Source organism: Chinchilla lanigera, unplaced genomic scaffold (genome assembly GCF_000276665.1).
Source record: "Chinchilla lanigera isolate Chin_1 unplaced genomic scaffold, ChiLan1.0 scaffold00001, whole genome shotgun sequence".
In the NCBI taxonomy this organism is placed as follows: Eukaryota; Metazoa; Chordata; class Mammalia; order Rodentia; family Chinchillidae; genus Chinchilla; species Chinchilla lanigera.
This window is the reverse complement of record NW_004955402.1, coordinates 7,707,216-7,731,154: the sequence shown is the minus strand read 5'-3', so window position 1 is coordinate 7,731,154 and position 23,939 is coordinate 7,707,216. Positions and strand designations below refer to the sequence as shown.

General features: G+C 43.0%; 1 protein-coding gene across 1 annotated transcript in view; it reads left to right on the top strand.

The window, feature by feature from the left end:
* The first annotated feature begins 2,278 nt into the window (after positions 1-2,278).
* The window catches only part of Ndc80 (NDC80 kinetochore complex component), a 36,868-nt gene continuing 15,207 nt past the window's right edge, over positions 2,279-23,939 (top strand). Inside the window, exons 1-11 of the mRNA XM_005372664.2 lie at positions 2,279-2,393; positions 4,278-4,387; positions 5,923-6,000; positions 7,219-7,342; positions 7,445-7,617; positions 8,624-8,726; positions 14,053-14,142; positions 16,628-16,721; positions 17,976-18,082; positions 18,772-18,916; positions 21,981-22,186. Of these exons, the coding sequence (XP_005372721.1) occupies positions 4,287-4,387; positions 5,923-6,000; positions 7,219-7,342; positions 7,445-7,617; positions 8,624-8,726; positions 14,053-14,142; positions 16,628-16,721; positions 17,976-18,082; positions 18,772-18,916; positions 21,981-22,186 (1,221 nt within the window). The 5' untranslated portion in view covers positions 2,279-2,393; positions 4,278-4,286. The remainder of the gene's footprint in view (positions 2,394-4,277; positions 4,388-5,922; positions 6,001-7,218; positions 7,343-7,444; positions 7,618-8,623; positions 8,727-14,052; positions 14,143-16,627; positions 16,722-17,975; positions 18,083-18,771; positions 18,917-21,980; positions 22,187-23,939) is intronic.

The window sequence follows — 23,939 nt, the reverse complement described above, 5'->3', positions numbered from 1 at the left end:
AGTGGAGCGTCTATCCCGTATGTCCCCACAGGCCCTCCCCTGGCGTCTTAGCGGCTTCCGAGGAGTCTTCAGGGTCACACCGGTCACAGCTGACACTGCTGGAAGCTGCGCTGTGAGTGTGCCACTCCGGCTCATTCGTGAAAGAGCTTCTGCAGGTCACTACAAGGGACCAGAGAAACTTAAAATACTTCTAACCCCACAGAACCACGGACCTGCTTGACTCCGTAAAGACCACTGGAAACGCCGAATGTCCTTGACAGTGAAACTGGCGTCTCTGCAGTAAATGCCTTGGAGGATAGGAAGATAAAGTATGTAGTAAAGAGGCTTGCTAGCCAGTACTGCAAGACAAACATTACACAGATAAAACCACCACGGGGCCAAGAATAATAGTGATAATCAAGTATTCAATTGTTTCCTGTGCTATGGGAGGGTATATATAGCCCTCGAGGAAATACGTGGATCCATATGAGACATTCCCACATATCAAAGTTTCAGAGGTTAACATCACTTCTAAAGAGTTTGTTTATATCTGAGAATTTATTTAGCTCCAGATGAACTAGTTTTATTATCAGCTGAGGAACTGTCAGAAGCAAATAGTCCTGGAAGTGAGCCCAATAAAAAGCGTGCACTGGTAAATCTTCCTGGCCCTTGGCCCAGCTGTTCTACCTGTATCATACGTGATCGACGGGTCTCAAAAGACCGTGCTCCAAATCACTCGCTTCTGCACCAAAACAGGATAACCATATATTCCTTGGATACTAAGGCAAGAAAAGCAACCTCGTATCCAAAAAAATCAGGTTGCTTATTTTGCCCCAATATCAGACATTCTACAAATAATACATATTTTGAAGACATTTCTCTCTTCATGAATGCTGTGTTCATTTGCACAATACGCTTAGCGACTGCGCCTCAACTACAATAGGCTACTGGCATTCTCCTTTTGAGGATTGAGCTCCATTCCTGAGGCCAGCTCCTTAAATGGACTGGTCGCTAAGTAAGGAATTGTATGTCGGATGCACATTACAATATTCAGAACAAAGAAATGGTCAAAGGAAACTCCAACTTGATGATTTTCCTTTATTCGCATAACTTTTTTTTTCTTTTTTTTTTGGTATTTTTGAGACAAGGTCTGGCTATGCAATTCAGGCTGGCCTCGAACTCGCAACGATCCTCCTGCCTCAGCCTCCCAAGTGCTGGGATTACAGGCCTGCGCCACCACGCCCAGCTCGACTAGCATAACTCTTAATGCAGTCCTGTAATGTATAACACCACATAAAACCACAGTACTATGTAGTATAATCAGCAAAGCACAGCGCTGTATAAACAAGCTGTACAAACAAAGGCAAGGAGGCCCTATCAACAAGATATACAGAACTGTACAAAAAAAAGAAGGGCTGTAAGTCGCAACAGCCACATCTCAGTCAGAAACCCAACCAGCCGTGAAGAGGGCGGGTCGCTAAGCGAGGAACATCTGCAACGGCAAGGGAAATCTAGAAATTTAGACAGAACACTGAAACTCAGCTAAGAAGGGCCATTTTCCCAGAAGTTATAATTCTATCTAACTGCTGCCAGAGCCAAGAGTGCAAGCTTTAGAGAGCGCCCAGCACGCTCCAGGCGCTGGGCAACGTCACTGGGGTCAAACTCAGGAAAGCAGAGATGTTCTATTTTAGCAGGGTAAGCTGAGGACTAAACCCTCCTCCCGCTTCCAGGCTTCCCATCCGCCCCCGCCCACCCGCAACCCCCGGATTCTCCCTGACTTCCGGCAGGCCCCCGCGAGACCCGAGAGCCCGCGAATCTCCCGCCCCACGCCGGCGGGCCACCCCGGCGCGATCCTCGGAGCCGAACGAACCCACACTCAGCAGCCTTTCCCTCGCCAAAAGCGCACATCGCCGTCCCAGACGCTCACCACGAAAACAGCACTCTCTGAAACAGGGTCAGGAAAGACAGCCCGGCCAAAGAAATTTCTTGTCTTAGGGGAACAGGGGCGCCGCCATGTTGCTGTACGGAAAGCAATTTCCAGGGGGATTTGGAACGCTCAGGCCATTCCTCGGCGACGTAGAGCTCTCTGGACTTCAGGGCCAACTTTAAGGGCGAGGCAAACCACGCAAAGGACGCTCGCACTGTCCAAGAGATGGCAGTGTGAGCGCCCGCTAAGCGACGGGGAGCGACTAGCGCGCGAACTTTCCGCGACGAGGAGCGGCGCTTAAGAAGTACGTTGCGTGACGTCATTTCGTCATGACGTACGCGCCAGCGGAGATTTTTTTTTAAAATTCAAACCTCCTTGGCGGGCGGAGACAGTGGCTCTTGTTTTGGCGGCTGCTGTTGTCTCTGGAGGTCCGTTTCCCACCGTATAGAAATTCGGCCTCTGGGTCTCGTCAGGAAACTGGAGGAAGGTGAGCAGTGACGCTGGGTTAAGTTTGTCCGTCCAGAACTGCCCCGGAGGAGAGAGTGACGGTGCGGGGCCGCGTGTTAGTGTTTGCGGTCGTCGGAGGCCTGGCGCCCCATCTGCGAGGGGCGGGCCTCCGAGTCCAGCGATTTCTCGAGGGAGAAGGGCGGCCAGGCGCACTAACGAGAGGATGGAGGCGGGAGCGGGAGCCGGGGAGGGGGGGGAGGGGAGGGGAAGGGCGGGCCGGGAGAGGACCTGGGTGAGGCGCTGGTGCTGGTGCGGCGCGGCTCCCCGGTGGCCGCGTCTGGAGTACCCGAGGTCTTCATCTGAATCTTGGCAGCGCCTTGCAAGCGGGGGCCGGGAGTGCACGCAGGGAGGGTGGAGGAGTTGGGAAGAAACCGGAGCCAAAACCAAGGACGTGCGATCAGTGTGCAAGACTAAGGAGCGCCAGAGCAGAAAGAGGGTGATCGCGGGTGTCCACTTTCCTGCAAGCCAGGGACGAGCTGAGAAGGCTGCGAGCTCAGCGACTGATGCCACGGAGAGGAGAAAGCGTTGACAGCCAGGGCTCCTGCGGGTCTGAGTCCGGCCCAGCTGTCTGGGCTTCCGGGTTCGTTCGCCTACCTGCAACCAAGAATACTAAAAAAAAAAAACCCTAAAATAGGCAAATGAGTTTGTTTACAGTTTGACCAAATTGGAGGGCAGCTATTTCAGATACACAGAAGCACACCAGTTCATAGAAGGGGTACAACCAGAGTCCGGAAATGACTATATGCAGATTTAGTCAAACTTTGGACCAGAGGGCTGCAAGGGTTGCATTCACCAAGTTGCCAGGAGGGCAACTTGAGGGGAGTGGCAGTTAGCGAAGCAGCCTTTCTCTAAAAGAAAAAAAGAGTCCTAATTTTTAAAAATCGATCACAGCTGAGCATGGTAGCACATGCTTGTAATCTCAGCATTCAGGAGGCTGAGGCAGGAGGATCTCTGTGAGTTCGAGGCCAGCCTGAACTGCATAGGGAGATCCTGTCTCAAAAAGACAAAATAAAAGTTGACCTCAGCCTCTTGATTACAAGATCGAAAGATGTGTCGATCCTGAATATATTATGGGACAACCTTTTAAGTAGATGTGAAAGGAAAGAGAGGTTAATTTGTTTTGAACAGGAGTCAGTCTAGCTCATTTTGTACCCTGGAAGATTTACTGGAAACAGAAGAACAATAATTGATGTAAACCAAGAAATAATGAGATGAGCATAAAGCAGGAGAGACTGGCTTTGGGAAAAGAAAACAGAATAACTGCATTCTTTAAAGGCAAAGAAAGAGCCATGTGGAGGGGAGTAAGGTTGCTTGAGGTAGTTCTTTTGAGACATCCTCTGCCTTCCCATTGAAATGGGCACAGCCAACAGCACTAATGTGGTCAGGGTTCATATTCAGGGATTTTGCCACCACAGATTGCCTTGTGAAGGCACGAATCACACCTCATTCATCTTTCTATCTCCTGCATTGCCTCATACACTCCCTTGAATACAGTGAGGAGTTAATACATGTTTTTGTGTGTTGAACACTTTAAAATGAAGTTAAATAGGTATTCTTTCCAAATGAGGACTTCAGAATACATGAAGAAGTAAGAATAATCCAGGGAAAGCCCGGTGTGGTAGTGCAGTCCCAGCACTGGGGAGACTAAGCTGGGAGAGTTCCTGGCCAGCCCGGATACATAGTAAGTTCAAAGCCAGCCTGGACTACATAGCAAGAACCTGTCTCACAAAAGCCCTGGGGCAAGATGATCAGGAAGAAATACTACAACTTCACTGCCTTTCTATTGAGGATAAAGATAAGAGCTGTTGCTTAATGTGCCATCTATATCTGGAATGTTTTTCTAATACTGAATTCATGAATGCAGGTCGTAAGCATGAAGCGCAGCTCAGTGTCCACCGGTGGTGCTGGCCGCCTCTCTATGCAGGAGTTAAGATCCCTGGACATGAATAAACCGGGCCTTTATACCCCTCAAATGTAAGTGTTCTCTCCGAATGCCACACTGTCTTGGGCAAAGAAGTTGTAAAGATGGTAAATAGGTGCAGAGTGAGCGATGTCCTGGGTGAATCCTGCCTGTTCCCAGGGTACCTAACTTAGAACCAGTGAAGTTTCAAAAGCAGGCATGATACAAGGTGTTGTGTGTCATTACATTTGTTTCTTAAAAGTTCCAGTGCCGGGTGCTTTACCCATCACCTCCTAAAAGGACAACTGATTCCCCTTCAGAGCTCTTTCCCTCTCATTTTCCTCCTTTATTATTGAGCTACCTGTTTAAGCAGATTCTATAACTCACTTTACTGAGGTGTTTCCCACTACCAAAGTTCTTAATTAAGTCAGAGCAATATTTGCTCCAATGATAAGCTGCAATATGGTGGCAGCCTACAGAACACCTATTAAGGTTTGAGTCTAGATGTTCCCCCAAAGCCTCGTGCACATAGGTGGGGCTTTTTCAGAGGTGGCTGGATCAGTATGACTGATTCATGGTGCAATGCTAGGATTAAGGGTGCTAGGATTAAGGGTGGCTGGTTACTAAATCCACCCACTGATTGGTTTGGCACTGCCCTAATCCTGGTAGCCTGGATATAATTCAAGGGACAGAAAGAGGCTTGTATTTCTCCCTTCCTTGCTTTGCTACCGTCTGCCCACTGTGAACTGTTTCTCCTTTGGGATGCCTCTCTGCCATGCCACCCTGCCTTGGAGCCAGCCGATGAGGGACTGAAACTTCCACACACTGAGCTAAATAAACTTGTCTTCCTTTAATTTTGGGTGTCAGATCATCTCAGCAATGAGAAAAGTAACAGAGACACCACTTCTCGTAACTTTTTCAAGATTTGCCGGAAATAAGTGTTCTATGAAACTTGCTATTGTAAACTGGAGAGTTCCCTTTGAGTGATGTACTTCCAGCGACAGGGCCATTTCAAGCCGCTGTAATCCTTCTCTGACACCTAGGCACACATTACTTGCTAGCCGTTCTTAAATTATTTCAGTTTACACAGTATGAGCCTCTGCCACTTTTAGAAATTTGAACTACTTATCTTTTTCCTTATATAGTTCAAACACTTTTGTATATGACTTACACCAAAACGTATTAGGTCTTGAACTGTACTAGAAAAAGGTTGCCACTGTCAATGTTTATTGTCCATAATTTAAACAATAAATGCAGATACATTCTGAGAGTTTAAAAGGAAAGGTTTCAAACATAGCTATTACTCTGTGATTGAACATACTTATTTTTCCTTTTTTCCTTAAAGTTGTTATCTATAAATGTTCACATTTTAACATAAAGTCATAGTGTAGAGCAGATTTTGTTCTGCTTCTTAACATTGTAACATAACTGATAATGCCTCTTAACCCATCTCAGTCATAACAGCCAAGATTGCTGCTAAAAATGTTAGTGATTTTGAATAATGTTTACATGTAATGAGGAAGTATTGATTCCAGTATATTTCCAGAAGTTTTCTGAACTGATATTTTTATATTTATTTTAACGAGTTATTTTTCTACTTTCTTTAAAGGAAAGAGAAACCAAGTTTCAGCAAGTTGAGTATAAGCAAATCTACATCTGAAAGAAAAGTCTCTGTATTCGGTAAAAGGTAATGATGCTCTTTATTCGTTCCATTGAAGGAATTCTTGTAGCTTTCCATTGATATACTTAGAAAACAGAACTCAGATGACGTGGTCTCTGGATAGAAAATTTCTTACCTAGTTTTCGTGTTTGAAATGGTTAAAATGTTAGGTTATATCTGCTGTAGATGGTACTAATACATACATTAACACATTCAGACCACTATTTCTTACAAGTGAATACTTGATTTAAAATCCTAGTTTTCAGACACTATGAAATGATAAACTGTAAAATAAGCCAGAATTTTCCTCTAGTCTCAAATTTGAGTCTTACGCTCTTAATGATTCATGAGGACTCCAAAGAACTTTTGTTTAGTGGGCTGTAATAACCATATTAGAAATTCACCTGAGAGAATTTGTAAATATATATTAATTCAATTTAACATACCAATAAGTTCATTGCATGGTAACCAAAACTCACATGTTTGAGGAGGAGTTTTGTATGTTTTTTATTTTTTTGAGACAGAGTCTGACTCTGTAGTTCAGCCTGTTCTTGAACTGACTGTGTAGCCCAGGTGGGCCTCAAACTAGAGACCCTCCTCCTTCAGCCTCTAAGTGCTAGGATTACGGGAGTGTGCCACCATGTCTGGCTATCTGTTTTTCATTAAAAACAATAATAAATTTCATAAGCAAAACCATTTCCATGAAAAGAGTGACAGTTTTATTTAGAGAAGGTAAAGCTAATATTTACAAAAACCTAACATTTGTCAAGCACTCCCATAGGCCAGCCATTATTTTAAGCATGTTGTCTATGTGAAGCCCTGATCAGTTCTCAGAGGCAGTCTTCCCACAAGCGGCAGTGGTGCGGGAAGTAGTTGGAAGTCAGAGCAATCGGGAAGGAGCAGCGGCAGTGAAAGGGCATGGGCTTGGAATAAGCTCATGGAGGGCCCGGTGCAGAGCAGCGGGCTGTGCCCGTTCTCAGGGAGTGGTGTGTGTGCTGGCCATGCAAAGCACCCCAAGTGTATTTTCATTCCCACCTCATTTACCTACATTATCTACCAGCTGCTGTGACCTTGTACCGTTCTCTGTGCTTTAAATCATAGCATTCTGTTGAATTAGAAAAGAATTTAAAATTTAAACCTGAATGTTTGGTGCTGAAGTTAAAGTTTAAAATGACCTTGAAATAATTTAGACTTGACCACAGACGGAAACAATTTTGACTGATGTTTTTAAAAATATGTTTCCAGAACCAGCGGACATGGATCCCGGAATAGTCAACTTGGTATATTTTCCAGTTCTGAAAAAATCAAGGACCCGCGACCACTTAATGACAAAGCGTTCATTCAGCAGTGTATTCGACAACTCTGCGAGGTAACTTACAATTCAAGTAGTCGAAGTTGTGAATGTTCTCTTAGGTATTTTCCATGATTCTTCTATTACAAAATGTTTGACGGTTCATGAAAATTATTGCAGTTTCTTACAGAAAATGGTTATGCATACAGTGTATCCATGAAATCTCTCCAAGCTCCATCTGTGAAAGACTTCCTAAAGATCTTCACTTTTCTTTATGGTTTCCTGTGCCCTTCCTATGAGCTTCCCGACACAAAATTTGAAGAAGAGGTGCCAAGAATTTTTAAAGACCTTGGGTATGTGTGGTATATTTCTCTTTAGTCTGGAGAGATTACTAGAACCCAGAGAACAACCAAACTCAGATTTATAAAGAACGTGAGTTAGAAAAATAACACATTTTAAGATGAACACTGTGAGCAATATATGTAGGATAAATTAAGAAAAAAACGGCAGTAGCTGTATTTGCTTGTTGCCATCACAAAATACCTGACACCAGGTAATTTATAAAGAATAGGGATTTATTTAGCTTGTGGCTCTGTGAGTCTGGGAAGCCCGAAAGCAGGACACCAACCTCAACCCAGCATCTAGTGAGGGCCTTCTCACGGCTTGTGACAGGGCAGGAGTTGTCACATGGCGAGACGGAACAAGTGTGTCCAAGGGAGCAGACTTTTATCACAAGGCGCCTCCCCCTGTAACCCACGAATCCAGGACCGGATTGGGCCTTATCATCACATGTGACTTCGGGGGTGATGTTTCCAATGCATGTATTCTGAGGGACCGACATCCAAACCACAGGAGCTAGGTTATAACAGAACTGTAGATGACAGCATCAGCCCTGGCCTCCTGGAAGGACGGGGAGGAGGAGGCACAGGCAGCCTCCGTGCAGCAAAAAGACCAGAACTGCACCCTGGTGAAAATGCAGTGAGAGGAAGTTGGAAAGACTATAGATTAAGCATAGAATGGGACAAGGACTTGGACGTGCATGGCTCAAGCATGTAGAGTATAGGGGGGACACTGAATTTAGAGGAACAAAAGGTCTTTGGCGGGCATCCAGCATATTGACTGTAGATGAAATTCTGCATCTTTCGGGGTTACAGGTGCAACATGATCTGCAGAGAAGAAACACAAAAGTAGCTGAAGTCATTGGGGAATAAGACCAGTGCTCAATCACAGCAGATACCTTTTAAACAAATCAAGATTCTGGGGCATATGTGTAGTTTTTTAAAGTATAACGTCTTGCTTAATTTAGCCATGATTTTTACTGTATCAACAGAAGCTAACTTCTTTTGTCATTTTTTGCAGATACCCTTTTGCTCTGTCCAAAAGCTCCATGTACACGGTGGGAGCCCCCCACACCTGGCCGCACATCGTGGCAGCCTTGGTTTGGCTAATAGACTGCATCAAGGTATTTGATTTGACGTTTGTATGTACACATAGGACACTTGAGAGGCTGAGGTGGGAGGATCACCACAAGTTCAAGGCCAGCCTGGGCCACATAATGAGTTCATTAGTGAGCCTGACTTACAGACCAAGACTGTCTCAAAAAAGCAAAACCAACAACAACGAAAGAAAATACATACTGGAAAGTTCGTTGTGTTTTCAGAAAGATATTCCCGTTTCTTTCCCAGTCCTGCCTCTGCCACTTAGCTCAAAGTCTGCTTCAGTGTTCATTTTTCAAAGCACATTTGATTTCAAGTTCTTGAAACTGTTAACATGTGACTGAAGAAGAGGTGAGGGGAAGGGAATTTCACTTGTGAGAGATTGTTTTCATTACTTTGAAGCTTAAATAAAAATCAGGACCCGGGGATTTAGCTCAGCAGCATAAGCACCTGCTTGGCAAGCACAAGGTCCTGAGTTTGATTTCCGGTACAAAAAAAAAAAAATCAGTAGGATGTTGCTTTTTTACAAATTCTCCCTCATGAAATTCATTTTTTTGCTTTTTATATGAAAATGTACATTCATTACATTCATTTTCCAAAAGTTTTAGAAAATAAGCATTGAGGTAGCCATCATCTCCTAACCTAGAGACAACAACCAAAAGTGTTTCTGTGGGTGTAGCTTCTGGGTTGTTCGTTTTTGCAGCACAGGGAACTGAAGCCCCAGGCTTCATGCAGGCGGGACAAACTCTACCACTGAGCTCCCCGGCCAGGCCACATGCTTTATTAGTCCACAAAGGGTGCACGGTCCTATACCACACAGTGATGTGTCAGTCAGTGACGGGCAGCACATGGACAGGGGTCACAGGAAACTGTCATGACCTGACAGACTCCTCACGCCTAGTGCCTTTGAGCCGTTGGTAAGCTGCACTCGTGTGTCTGGTGATGCTAGTGTGAGTAAACCTTCCGTGCTACAGGTCACATGAAGGCACAGTACCGTGGCTATGGTTATGGCCGGTACCTAGCACTCAACAACAGCGAGAAGCAACTCTGTTGCTGGTTTGTATATTTACCAGACTAGACTTTTGTTATTTTAGAGTGGATTCCTGCTTTAAAAAAAATGCAAGTCCAGCCTGAACTGCATAGCAAGACCCTGGCTCAAAAAGACAAAAAAAAAAAAGGCGGGGGGAGTCGTACAGAATAGTCACGCGTACCACATCCTTCAGCTGGATCACACGGCCATGTCAGGCGACTGCTGTATACCAGGCAGGTTTAAGAGCATTGTGGGGGTCACACTGCGACAGACTCACTGATGCACTTCTCAGAATGTCCCCATCATGAAGTGACATGTGACTGTTTTTTAGGCTTTTGATGCATATTGACAGTTTCCCTCCAGGAATTGAGGAACCCATTAAAACTCCTCAAGAATGTGTGAGCTTACCCATTTTCCCACACTACCAGCAATATTGCTTTAAAATTACCGATTTGGGGATGAAAAATAGCTTGTTTTCATATTATATAAATTATTGAAACAGTTTATACTTCTGTGTGCTTTATTATTTGTGTCTTTCTTAGCTTCCCTGTACATGTCTTTTATATTGAACTACTTACGTGCAAACTTTATCAGCAGTTTGGTTTGGGATGTTTTGGTACTTGCTTTGGCTGGGCCCGACTCGAACTCCTGGGCCCAAATGAGCCGCCCGCTTCTCACAAGCAGCCAGGACTATAGGCGCTCACCACCCCACCCTGCTTTTCCTTGAGTGCCATTTTCTAGGAATTCCCCAAGCCCCCATCTCTGCTGTAGACTGACCCCAGGCCTTCAAGCTTGGTATTTTTAATAGTTGAAAAACCAAAGGAAGATGGCTGATTTGCTTCATATTTGCATTTTTCTGCTTTTAAAAGTTGAACATTTTTCACATTACAATAACTGCCTCTTCACATCTACCTTTTTTCATATTGATTTTTTAAGATGGCATGTTGTTTTCTGGGGGGTTGTTTCATTTCCTGTCGTTTTGTTTGCAGTGCTGGGAGTTGGTGCTAGGGCCCTGCCCTTGCTGGGCAGGCTCTGTCACTCAGCCCCAGCCACAGCCCAAGGGTGGCACGTTGTAAGTCAAAAGTGATTGAGTAGAGAAGTTAGCCTCAGCCGGACTGGTGCATATTCCTCTCCCTTTTATCCTTTTGATTTTATGTGCTGTATTTGGCTGTTCCAAATTATAGATTTTTACCTATTCTAAAGCAATTTTATCCTTTTTTATCCTCTGAGTTTCCTGTCCTACTTAGCTCTAGAATCCTTAAAAACCAATATACTCCTTGTGACATTCTCTTGGCCATTAAAAAAAAAAAAACCTTCAACTAAATGTAAGCAGGCAGTAGATGGTCGGATTTTGACCTAGAAACGGTGCTGGTACTTTTTAGCCCTTCCAGTTGTCAAGCTAGGAGCAGAAGCCCAATACCATGACCTATTAATGAAATGCAAACTTTATCAGACTTCACATACAACCTGCCTTTCCCAGTGAGGCTCCTGGCCAGGGTGACTATCACCTGTGTGCACCCACCATTGGGTCACCCTGTTGCCAGCAGCACACCTCACCCGTATTTGCCTCAGCAGGTTAGGATTTTGTAACAGTGCTTTGGGAGCTTGTGCAATAGCTGCTGTGGCTTTGGTCGGTCAGGGAGTGACCTCTTGTGATGCCTCCAAGGTCATTATTGAGGCTGAAATCCCCTCCCTTGCTTCGCAGTGGAACTATGTAGCACTGCAATGTAAGAATCTGTGGGAGGCTATAGGTTTCTTGTTCCAATTATCTTTCCCACTTAAGCTTAGAAATTTCAGCCACACTGAGAAAGACCTCCCTTCTGGGTTTTCTTAGGCCTTCCATTTTTCCCCTAGTTTTTTCTTTGTTTGTTTGTTTTGTTTTTCCCCTGGGACAGAGGCTGTGTTGCCCAGGCTGGTCTTAAACTCTTGGACTCCAGTGATACTCCCACCTCAGCCTTCAGAGCCTCCATTGACCATGTGTTGTTTAATTCTTAACATACAGTTTAGTTTAGTTTAGTTTAGTTTGAGAGAAAAAGCATTATTTCCTTAAATGCTCACTCATCTATCACAGCACCACCCAACTGACCCATCCTTTCCCACGTTTTGAGCTATTCGCATTTCGCACTTGGAGCTGCTGCTCTGCTCTTTGTCCTGCCCCTGTACTGACCGTTCAAGTTCCTGTCATTTTCTGATATAATTTGTGTTATAGGAAAATTCTCACAGCTCTTTGCAACTTCCCAACTATTCTCGTGTCCTCACTCTTTAAATTATTTTTTTTTAATTCCCAAAAATATCTTAGGATTTTTTTTATTACTATCACATTGAATTTATAGATATATTGGGAAATCCCATTTTGATAATTAGTCTTGTCATTTGGGAAAGTTGTTTTTTTTTTCTTCCGGTACCAGGAATCGAACTCACAACCTTGTGCTTGCCAGGCAGGCGCTGTGCTAAATCCCAGCCCCTGCTCCCGTGTTTTGTTACTGAGATGGACAGACTTACTTTTTGATTGTATTTCTACAGTTGCTATTGCTGAAGTTTTTGTATTTACTACATGGTATTGAATTGCCTCGTTACTACTATTTTCAGTTGATTTCTATTGTAACCATGCTCTTCAAATGAAATATTTTGTTTTATTATTTACTTAGGGTATATTCAGGTAGAGGGAAATGTTTTTCATGTTGAAGTTCACCTTTTATCACTAGTTGGTGGGGATATAGCTCAGCAGCACAGTGCCTGCCTGGCAAGCGTGAGGTCGTGAGTGCGATTCCTAGTATCCAAAAAAAAAAAAAAAAGATCAGTAGTTGTTGAAGGTTGTCTGTGCTTTTACAGGATCTAGTAAGTTTTCTCTCTCTGTCTATTGATAGAATACATTTTGGTCACATCCTGTTCGCTCACTGTGGATTATTCTCTTGTTATACGACTGACTCATTTGTTAATACTTTGTAAATGAAGCTTGATTCCTCTCTCATTTTCACTGCCCCCTCGCCCGGAGCTTGCTGCGTGGCCCGTCTGAGTGGCAGTGGTTTAGCCAGCATCCCACCGTCCTGCCCCTGAGGATCCCAAATGGGCAAGCTGCATGTGCTCCAGGGTCCGTGGTGGCACAGTCAGGGCCTGACTTGCCTCAGAGCCCTGGGTGCTTTTCCTTCTCTCCAGTTTCACGGTGTAGAAAGCAGGGCTAGTACTATGATGGAAAATGCGAGAGTAGCTGAGAACAGGTGACCTGAATCTCAGCGTCCTTTTACCTCTGTACAATTTCAAGTTGCGACTGTTGCAGCCAAATCTCAGCTCAGACCTTCTCAATTCTTGCCGTAGAGGCTCTCCGTAGCCCCTGGGGATCTGGTTGTCCTGGGTGAGACCTTCCTTGAACCTTGCAAAGTAGCAAGAGTTTTCACAGGACCCTTGAGAGGGCAGCAGAAACTGTCTTTCCCCAATGACAAGCTACAGACTGTGTCCTTCATCTTGCCCTGTCCTGACCTGCAGACTTCACTGTGTCTGGCTGTCACCTGAGACCCTGTTGAAGAAGACAGGCAAAGATGAGGTGATAGTGAGTTCCCCTTCACCCCCCCTGGGTACACAGAAGGACCTAAGGTGCCTTTAGAGCAGCGAATAGCAGGGAGGGCACGTGACTGCAGGCTAAAACCCTAGGAAGTACCCCATGGTAAGAAGATCTCATTGTTTTCACAGAAACCACTTTTATCACTTTCAGATTTGAACAATAGTATTTCTGAAATTTTGTAAAGTTCCATCTAAAGTTCCTAGTTATGTACTGAAGGATACCACTGATAACATTTGGACACCAAAACTGACTTCATATAAGAGAAATAACTATTATTGGTTCGCCTGTTACCTGGCAGCTCTCATTTGGAGTCTTAGAGCTGCATAAGAATTTGTATGTTCTCACTGGGTTAATAGCATAAAGATCAGTCTGTTTTTGTCTGTGGACAAGAACTAAATGTGAAACCCATGCTTTCTAAATTCTAAGGGATTTAGTTACTAAATAACAAGGATTTTAAGGCTCAATATAATCTCTTAAAAAGTTTTAGCCAGGCGTGGTGGTGCACGCTTGTAATCCCAGCACTGGGGAGACTGAGGCAGGAGGATTGTTGCAAGATCAAGACCAGCCTGGGCTACAAAGTGAGCTCAAGGCCAGCCTGGACTGCATAGTGAGACTCTGTCTCAAAAAGACAAAAAAAAAAAAAAAAAAGTTTTAGTTATACAATTAAATGCTTCTAAATATGACACTAAAAAACGAATTTGACAGAACATGAGAGCTATGTTTTTCATGCAGTACTAACCTACACAGTATGTTTGTGTAATAGATACATAATGCCATGAAAGAAAGCTCACCTTTATTTGATGATGGACAACCTTGGGTAGAAGAAACTGAAGATGGAATTATGCATAATAAGGTACCACATAATGCCATCAATTATAATGAGCTGTTTTATATTAACCAAATTTGTCACTATTGAAATTACATTACAGAATTTATCTTTTGCTGTTTAAAAAAGACTTCGAAGATTGATATTTTAAAAATACTATTCAGTGTGTCTATAGTTACATTACAATTTCCTAAAATAAAGTAAGCAAAGAAACTTGAAAATGTTAAGTAAAACTGCAGGAGGCTAGGCATGGTGCTACTTGCCTGTAATCCCAGCTACTCAGGAGGCTGAGGCAAGAGGGTCACAAATTCAAGGCCAGCCTAGCCAATTTAACAAGACCTAGTCTCAAAAGGTTTTTAAAAGTATGAGGATGTAACTCAGTGCTCCCTGAGTTCATTTCCTCTATACTGAAAAAACAGTATGCAAGCATATTGGAATTAAATCATAATATGGTATACATTACATAGTGTTTCTTTTCCTCTGTCTTATAGATCAAAGATATGAGGTAAGTTACTCCAGTGTAGTTCTGTCAGGGCACAGCATGATGGATTGAGTCTTAAAATATCACATATAGACTCCTTGTTTATTCATTTTATTGTGGATTTTTTTAATTAGGTATATCATCACTTACCTCAGAGATACCTCTTTTCAAAGTGATTGAGGTGAAAGTAATGAGTAGTCCACACTGGTTCTCTGTGTGTTTTCAGAACACTACAGGCACTTTATATAGAACCTAAGCCATGCAATTAGCCCCACCCCATTCTGTCAGCATGCAAATCTGTATATCCAAATGCAATAAACACCAACTCTGAGGATGCGTTTTAAATGTTGCATACACAAGTGATCCTTTACTGCACAGGCCTCTCAGAAGACAAACTATCTTGTTTCTGATTTTAACCTTCACTCTTTGGAGCCTTTACCACAAAAGGAAAGTAGGAATAATTCTAGTCTTCTCTTTCATTGCTGTCTGAGAAGTAGTTCAAAGGTATGTCAACGGACTGGCCTGGCATCATGGCCTTTTTTTTTAACAAGAATAAACGTGCCCCTTTACTGTTTCAGCAGTGATCTTAGCTGGAGAGGCATCTGGAAAGCCTTTGATTTTCTACCTTCTAAACAATTCTCCCCCATTGCAATATATATGAAATACATTTAATTTTACCTCTGTTTGCACCCAAATACAATTATAAATCACTTATAACTATCAAATTTCTTAATATTCATCTAAACATTAAGCCAATAAGAATTATTTGTGCCATCTGAGCTATTATTTCAAATGACAATTTATAGAGAAGCACTTTGAAAACCAAAGTGCTGTTTTTAATTGTAGAGACTTATCAGATTATCCAGCTTCACATGATTCTTTTTTCTTTTTCCACCAGATTCTGATCCTTAGCTTTGTGGGTCTATAAACTCAATTCTGTTTCAATCTATAAAGATAAAAATTAAGCAAACTGATTTACAAATTCACTCTTAACAAATTCACAAGAGACCGACCTGAAACGGAATAAAAGCGTATTACCATCAGTGATACACCTGTCCAATTCCAGGAATACTCACACTGCTTATTTAGGGTACCCAGTCCATATCAACCAAGTAATGAGGAGGTTGCCTGGTACACAAAGAAAGAACACAAAGGGAATTGTTTTGTCTTGGGAGTTACTTACTTCAATCCAAGGTATGGAAAATTCTGGTCTGCCATCCTTACCTAATAAAATATGCATCCTCAGTGACCAAAATACCTTCTGACTACAAAATGTAGTGTTAATTTCTCTAAGCAAATATTAAAAACTCTAAAGCCACGCATGGTAGCACACACCAGTAATCCTAGCTAGTCAGGAGACCAAGACAGGAAAGTTCAACGCCAGCATAGGGAACAGAGCAAGAATCTGTTTCCAAAGGGCGTGCGCGCGCACGTGTGCACACACACACAAATATTCTACTCTTTAGATCTCTACTTACCATACCATTCTTATCCTGAAGTTATAACGTGATTATCAGCCTCTATTAATTATAGTCTGGTTTTCACAATTAGGCCCAGTCTGTTGAACTGAACTTAGATGATCAGTAATTCAGTTCTTACAAGGTGCGTGATTTCTAAAGACGATTTAAGTTTGTGTGTTTTATCTTGAATTGCGCTTATGTTTCTTGTTTTGTTGACCTGAAAATTCTAAAGATACAGTTTACTATTTTTAAATATCTTTATCCCAATTTAATTGTTACTTTTAGCCTCATTCATATTTAGAAGTAGACTGTCTATACAGCATAATTAATGATACAGAGTTCTGGGGCTGGGGATTTAGCTCAGCGGCACAGCGCCTGCCTGACAAGCACAGGGTCGTGAGTTCGATTCCCAATACCTGAAAAAAACAAAAAAAGAGATACAGAGTTTTGCCCCTTATTCATAGGAATTTTTGTAACTACTTAGCGTTCCTGACTGCTTTTTTTATTCAAATTTAAATTTCCACTCTGAAAAGCCATGACTTTGTTTTTAACGTCCGCTTAACCCCATCAGCTGTTTTTGGACTATACCATTAAATGCTACGAGAGCTTCATGACTGGCGCTGACACCTTTGAAGAGATGAATGCAGAGTTGCAGTCCAAGCTGAGTGAGTGTTCTCCTTCCCAGAGTATGCGCATTCAGTTGTTTAAATCTGAGCATGGGCTGGCAGTGTCTATAGCTAAGGGTTATGTGACCTCCTTACTTGAAATGCACACAGATGCCTACAGATTCTTATCCCTGTAGTTTCTCTGGTGGGGAAAAGTAATGGCGAAGCAGAAAGAACACTGGTGTTGGGGGCCAGACCTGAGACAGAAGCCCCTACTGGCCGTGTAAGCTTAACAAATTACTTGACCTCTCTGACAAATGCATACATTTCTACATACATACATCTACTTTGCCAGAGTAGATGAAATGCCAAATACGCTACTAGGAGCACAGAAGATAATTAGCGAATGTTATTTCTCTTGAGGGATAGTCCTTGCTGTACTATTTTAGAAATTAAAGCACCAATTAGCCAAAAGGCCTCAGTCTCTTAAAACCTGTCAGACAGTTAACGGGCCATTGTATTTCCAAATTAAAAAATCACTTTTTCACTCTAGTGACATTCACAATTAACTGACTCACACTTAAACAATTCAGGGTATTATTTTATATTGTTCTTTGTATTGAAATTGCCTTGTAAGTAAAGGTCAGAAAGGTAGATAAAACGGATGGAGATGTCCAAAGCTGTTCCTCTAAAGACAATGGAGTTGATCAAAACAGGAGACTCGTCTTGCCCCTTGAGGTACAAAGAGCAAAAAAGCATTCCCTTGTATTCCCCTGGGAGTGTACCTTCCTGAAGCGTGACCTGGACATTCTCAATCTGTCCACCTGGGAAAGAACAAGATAAATGATGCTTTGTTTTCAGAGAAGAAAATTCCTAGTAACCTAATACAGAAAAATGCTAGTGAGTTACCTGATATTTCTGTATATAATTAAGCATGTAAATGTATGTATTCATTCACATAAATTTTTATTCCATCTCTACTGCATGCTAGTAAGAATGTAACACTAAGGATACAATAATAAGAGTGAAAATACTCATCCAATGGGCTTGCACTCTAATACCCAAAACGGAGCGATAACGAAATGAATAACTCTAAGTCCAATGGTGAAAAGTGCTGTGGAGTAACCAGCAGGGAAAGGGGAATAGAAATCACAGCGGAGTAAAGGAAAGGGTTTGCGATTTTACAAAGAGCAGCTTTTTCTTCACTGGTGGTGTTTAGAGCAGAAGCGGGAAGGCAGACGGGCAAGCAGCGGTGCAACCTGGGGGAGGAGGCCACATGCAGATTCTTACGAACTTTTGGGGTTTTGTCTCCAGAGGATTTATATAATGTCGATGCTGCCAAGCTGGAATCATTAGCCGCAAAAAACAAAGCACTGAATGAGCAGATCGCAAGACTGGAGCAGGAAAGAGAAAAAGAACCGGTTAGTAAATGTGTTTGTGCACTGTCTCATTGGCTCTCTTGGCCTTGAATCTTCTTGGAGAACTCCAGCTGTATCAGAATTTTTAAAAAGAGGTTCACAAATTAAGCTTCTTAAAAGTTGGACTTTTAAATGGGGTGGAACTCCCAAGGAAAACATGTTTTGTATCTGTGGAGCTTTGGTCTCCCTTGTGTCCATTAGTCTTTGTCTAATGGCTTTTGGAACATGATGAAAGATTCCTACCTACTTACATGAGACAAGTGTCATTCCAGCCAGCTCCTGAAGTGTGCACCTCCGAGGAGCACAGTTCTCAAGAGGCCGAGTTCTGTAATGAAGAGTACTAATAAGTGGACTTACAGAATATATTGAGACAAGTATTCTCTAAAATCTACTACCAGTATCTTAGTTTTATTTTGTATGCTATTAGGTTAGCACCCAGACTATTTGGCAAAAATCAAATTCTAAATGTTTAGGTTTTCCCCGACTCTGGCCCTTGATTGTTTTACTGACTTCTTGAAAAGTCTGTCTCCTTACATACCTAATAACAACATACTCCTCTTTTAGTTTGTTCAATGCTTAAAAATAAAAAGGACATGCTAATTTACCGTTCCCTAAGATAAATTTAAACAGTACTGCTTTCCTTTAAAATAAAGAATGATGTGGAACTAATTTAATATTCTTATCTCTTAAAGAATCGTCTAGAGTCTTTGAGGAAACTGAAAACCTCCCTACAAGCAGATGTTCAAAAGTATCAATCATACATGAGCAATTTGGAGTCTCATTCAGCTATTCTTGACCAGAAACTGAGTGGTCTTGATGAAGAAATTTCTAGAGTAGGTAAGACCAGCTCGTGCTAGAAGAGGTCCTTCAGATGGGCACGTGGACCTCTGGGTTTGTCTCATATAAGGATCGCTGTGCTAGCCATATCTTTTTTTCCACCTCTGCTAAATTTTTATAGCTGATTACCAAGTGTTCAGTGGCTTCTGTGTTAGAGGCTACTGTAACAAATTACTACAGGCTTGGGGCTCAGACAGTAGAATTCTATTGCCTCACAGCTGTAGGTGCTGTAAGTCCAAGACCCAGCCAGTCCACACTCCCTCTTCCAGCATCTGGTGGCTGACAGGACCCAGGCCTGTGTTCAGATGGAGACTGGGCCTTCTTTACTTTGCCTTGTGTGTATGTGTGTCTTCTTTCTATCTGTGAGAAATCTCCCGTCTGTATCTTACAGGGATTCTCACGATGACGTTTAGGGTCCACCTGGATAATCCCAGGGTTAGCTTCTCATCAGCTTTCTTAATCACATCTCCCAAGACCCTTCTCCCGAATGAGGCAATGTTTGCAAGCTCAGAAATCAGGACTTCATATATCTGGGTGGCCAGTAGTCAAGCTACTCTACCTTCTAGCGTGATTTCCAGCACATGGCTTCTTGAAGCCAACAGGGCTGTATCCTAAGAACCTATGCTACCCAGATGTGAATGTAAATATAAATTATATATTCCAGGGCTGCGCGTGTAGGTCAGTGGTAGAGTGCTTGCCTAGCGTGCGTGAGGCCCTGGATTTGATTTTCAGCACTATAAATTAATTAATTAGTCTAATCAAAGTAATAAAAATTACATGTGTATCCTGTATGCTCTGTTCTACTTTGTAGTAAAAAGGAGATTCTTAATCTCTGCCTGACTCCGTCTGCTTTAACTATCTCATCCTCCATCACTACCTTCTAGGCAGCCGAAACTGGGTGAAAATAAGATGAAAGCTGCAAGTACTACACTTCTAGGAAAGCAAAAGCACAACTCAAGAAAGCTTGTTTATCTCCTGTACCTTCCTTGCCTTGCTTTCATAAACATACATCACTCTTAATAGTAAAATTCTGCAAAATACCATGGCACAGCGTTGCTCGGCAATCTCTGGTGCCGGAAGTAGAACAGAAGAGGTTGTCTATAAATCACAGAACCATGGGGCTGCAGTTTGAAAATAAACAGATGGCCAGATGTGGTGGTGCACACTTGTAATCCTAGCTACTCGAGAGGCAAGGATCACAAGATAGCCCATGGGCAGAGTGCTTGCCTAGTGTGTGGAAGGCCCTGTATTCCATCCCTAGTAACAAAAGAATAAGTGAACAGACAGCTATACTGTTGTTCTAGTACTTTGCTCCTTGTGTGTTTTTTTTGGTTTGGGGGGGATTTTTTGTCTTTGAGACAGGGTCTTGCTATGCAGTTCAGGCTGGCCTTGAGCTCACTTTGTAGTCCAGGCTGGTCTTGAACTTGCAAATAAATATCCTCCTGCCTCAGCCTCCTGAGTGCTGGGATTACAGGCATGTACTACTATGCCCAACCTTGTGTTTTAACTATTAAGATTTTGTATGTATCTGTCCCATATAGAAGTTGTATAGATTATCTTTAGACTATTTATTTAATTATAGTCTGTAGCATGCTGCTCATCTGTCAGATAAAGCCTTGTAATTTCCCATAGTACAATATTTGCTAAAGGCACTTATTATTTTTTTACAGATGACTCTGATTATGAACAGACTCTTTAAATATTTTACATCTGCCCCCTGGTCAGTGTCCTGTGTTGGTCAAGGAGCCATGAACTAATTTCTTACTCTAACAACGTTTGTTATATATATATATAATTTTTTTTTTTTTTTTGCTTTTTGAGACAGGGTCTCGCTGTGCAGCTCAGGCTAGCCTCGAGCTCACTTTGTAGCCCAGGCTGGTCTTGAACTCACAACGATACTCCTGCCTCAGCCTCCTGAGTCCTGGGATTACAGGCATGCACCACCACGTTCGGCATGTAATATAATTAAATCAGTGCTTTCTGATATCCTTGTCAGCATTTAATCAAGAAAATTATCATACTTTCTAATTACTCTTGTGAGAATTTTTTTTCCAGTAGTAGTTGCAAACTGAATAGAGAAAGTAACATTTAGGCTATCATTTGTCATTCCCAAGTGACTTAGTTTGGGAGGACTAATTTTATATGGTTAATTTAAGATGTTTTAGTTCTATGAATATTTTAACTTCATTGTTTAAAGCTATTTCTGGACAAGAGTGAATAAGATATAATTAAATTCCATAGATGTGTGTCCTGGATTTTTTTGTTCAGATACTTGTAATGAATGCATAAAATTTTACTTAAACCAAGCATTAATTTATTTTAAGCTCAGATATGAATCGATGATTATACCAAAGCCAAAATATTGGTCCTCGTAGCACTCAGGATGATTCCCTTTGCCCTGTCAGCCATCCCCATCCATTTAGCCCAGTCTACTATAAAAAATGCTTTCATAGCCCAGTGTGGTGGTGCACGCCTGTAATCCCAGCACTTTGGAGGCTGAGGCAGGAGGATCGTTGCGAGTTCAAGACCAGCCTGGACTACAAAGTGAGCTCAAGGCCAGCCTGGACTGCGTAGCGAGACCCTGTCTCAAAAAGACCAAAAAAAAAAAAAACTTGTATGAAAGCCCATGAGTCGCAGAAGGTTGGAAAATATACTTGATAAGTAGACAAAGCAGAACCTAACCAATGTACATAAAACAGAAGCAAAAAAACCATTTCATAGAAGTGATTTTATGTTTGTGAATTATTCAAAGAGCTGTGCAAGAAGGAGTCCTAAAAGCATTTAAATGAAGCCTAACAGATAGACACCCTTTATGAGATTCTTACATACTACTTCCTGAAGAGCACAGTAAGCCAACAGGAAAATAAAGTGCTGACATAAAACTTTAATTATATTATCTAAAGAGTGTTATTAGCAAAATAGGATGAACCAGAATTATCCAGAGAAAGAGAAAGCATGAATATGTGTAAAACGTGTATGTGTAGATGTTAGTGCTATTCAATAACAGCATCAAGTTTCTCTGGAGAAGTTGAAAAAACTAGAACTTTGGTTTTCTCCAATGCAGAAATAGAGTGTGAAACCGTGAAACAGGAGAATGCCCGGCTGCAGAACATTGTTGATAACCAGAAGTACTCGGTCGCTGACATTGAGAGAATAAACCATGAAAAAAATGACTTGCAACAAACCATCAATAAATTAACCAAGGACCTGGAGACTGAACAGCAGCAGTTGTGGAATGAGGAGCTGAAGTACGCACGCGCCAAAGAGGCGGTAGGTCACGCCGTTCTGGGTAGCGCCACGTCAGCGCTGAGCTTTGTGGGCATCTGTCATAGTCAGGACCTCAGCGAGGTAGCACTGACATGGACCGTGACTAAGACACGTTCCTCCCTTATGCTAATGTTCCACAGTCAAGTCTAGGTTCTTTTCGCAGTGAACCAAGAAATACGCAAGAAAGTCTCTAAGCCCTGAAAATGATTTCCATAAGTTCATTTACTGTGTGGAAGAGGAAATGAATCCCTCCTCACATACCTATCACTTCTCAAACATGTATGTAGCGCTCCCTGTGTGCCACTTACATGCCCAGCACAGAAAAAGTAAAGACAGCCAGGCATCATGGTACGAACGTGTAATCCCAGCTGTTCAGACGGGGGAGGGACGCCTGTGAGTTAGGGGTAAATGCAGCCTCAGCGTGGGTGCGCCTGCTGTGTGTCTGCGCGCCACTTACCAGAGGAGACTGCAGCCTCGCTCTCAGCGCTCGACAAGTGAATTCATTTCTCACAGTTGGAGGCTTGTCTGGGACATTCCATGCCTGCATAGATGGGTCCTGGTGGAGAGGGGAATGCCCCGCCCCATTTTTGGGTGGCCCGCTGTGCCTGGATATTCGCTCTTCTGCAGAAGCCGTCGAGCACCTGTTACTCCAAACATAGCAAAGCAGACATGGGGAGATAAAAGAGACAAACCGCAGCAATCCAGTAATCCCATGCACAGGACAAGGGAGGACAGTGAGACTACGGGCCTGCCTTTTTGGTTAGGTGCCAGTGTCTGGAAGAGATAGAGAGGGCGTGACCAAGATGGGTCCCAGACAAGCAACTCTCGGGGGTGTGAAAAGCCCTCATTAAAGGAGAGTTGAGTACAGCTCTCAGGAGGGTGTGGGGAAAACTTCATTAAGGAGGGTTGGATGGGACTTGGGGTCGGGCACGCAGGAAACCGTGAGGCGGATTGAGCGCGCAGCATTACTCAGGCTCGCAGACCTGGAGAGCACGGGAAACTAAGCCTAGGGAATCTGAGCAAGGCGCCCTGGACCGTGTTTGTCCATAGGCTCCCCTCCAGCTGAGTGCCGAGGCCTGCAGTACAATCTTCTGTTCATAACTGGTAATAACCCAGGCATTGTAGACCAAGGACCAGATAAAGTAGCACTCAAGTATGGGAAGTAGGGCAGATGTCACAGCATCAGACCCTTAGGCAGACCTGTCCTTGTGTTGACTTTATCTTGTCTCAACCTAAGCCTACCCCAGCTGACTCCCTGGCTCCCAAAACAGTGATCCTAAAAAGGTAAAAATAGTGAAAATGAGGGACTTGAGACAGACTTTAGGGATTAAGACAAGCTGTAAGGAGATAAATGCCTGGGGCAGATGGGTAAAGATTTCAGTACAGGCTCTTAATAAAAGTGACGGTTACACATGCATAAATGGCAAGTCACGGACACAGGTAGTTCCTCTCCCTAAGACTGGCTGCTAACCCTGACAGAATGTGTTGCATGGTGGCCTTATATCCGGACAAGAATGCTTGGGAAAATGAGACTTGTATGAGTCTGTCACTGCTGTTACCTGGGGGGAGAAACATGGACCTGAGGGAGGTCCCTCCCTTCTCTGTGGGAAATGTGAGTTAGTCCTCTTCCTCTATAGGCAGGGAGAACGATTTACCAAACCTGTGGGAGACGTGAGTCCCTCCACCCGCGTCCTAAATGTCGTGACTGGTGGGCTGCACAACTGCCCGATCCTTACCCTTCCTGGTCCAGTCGATG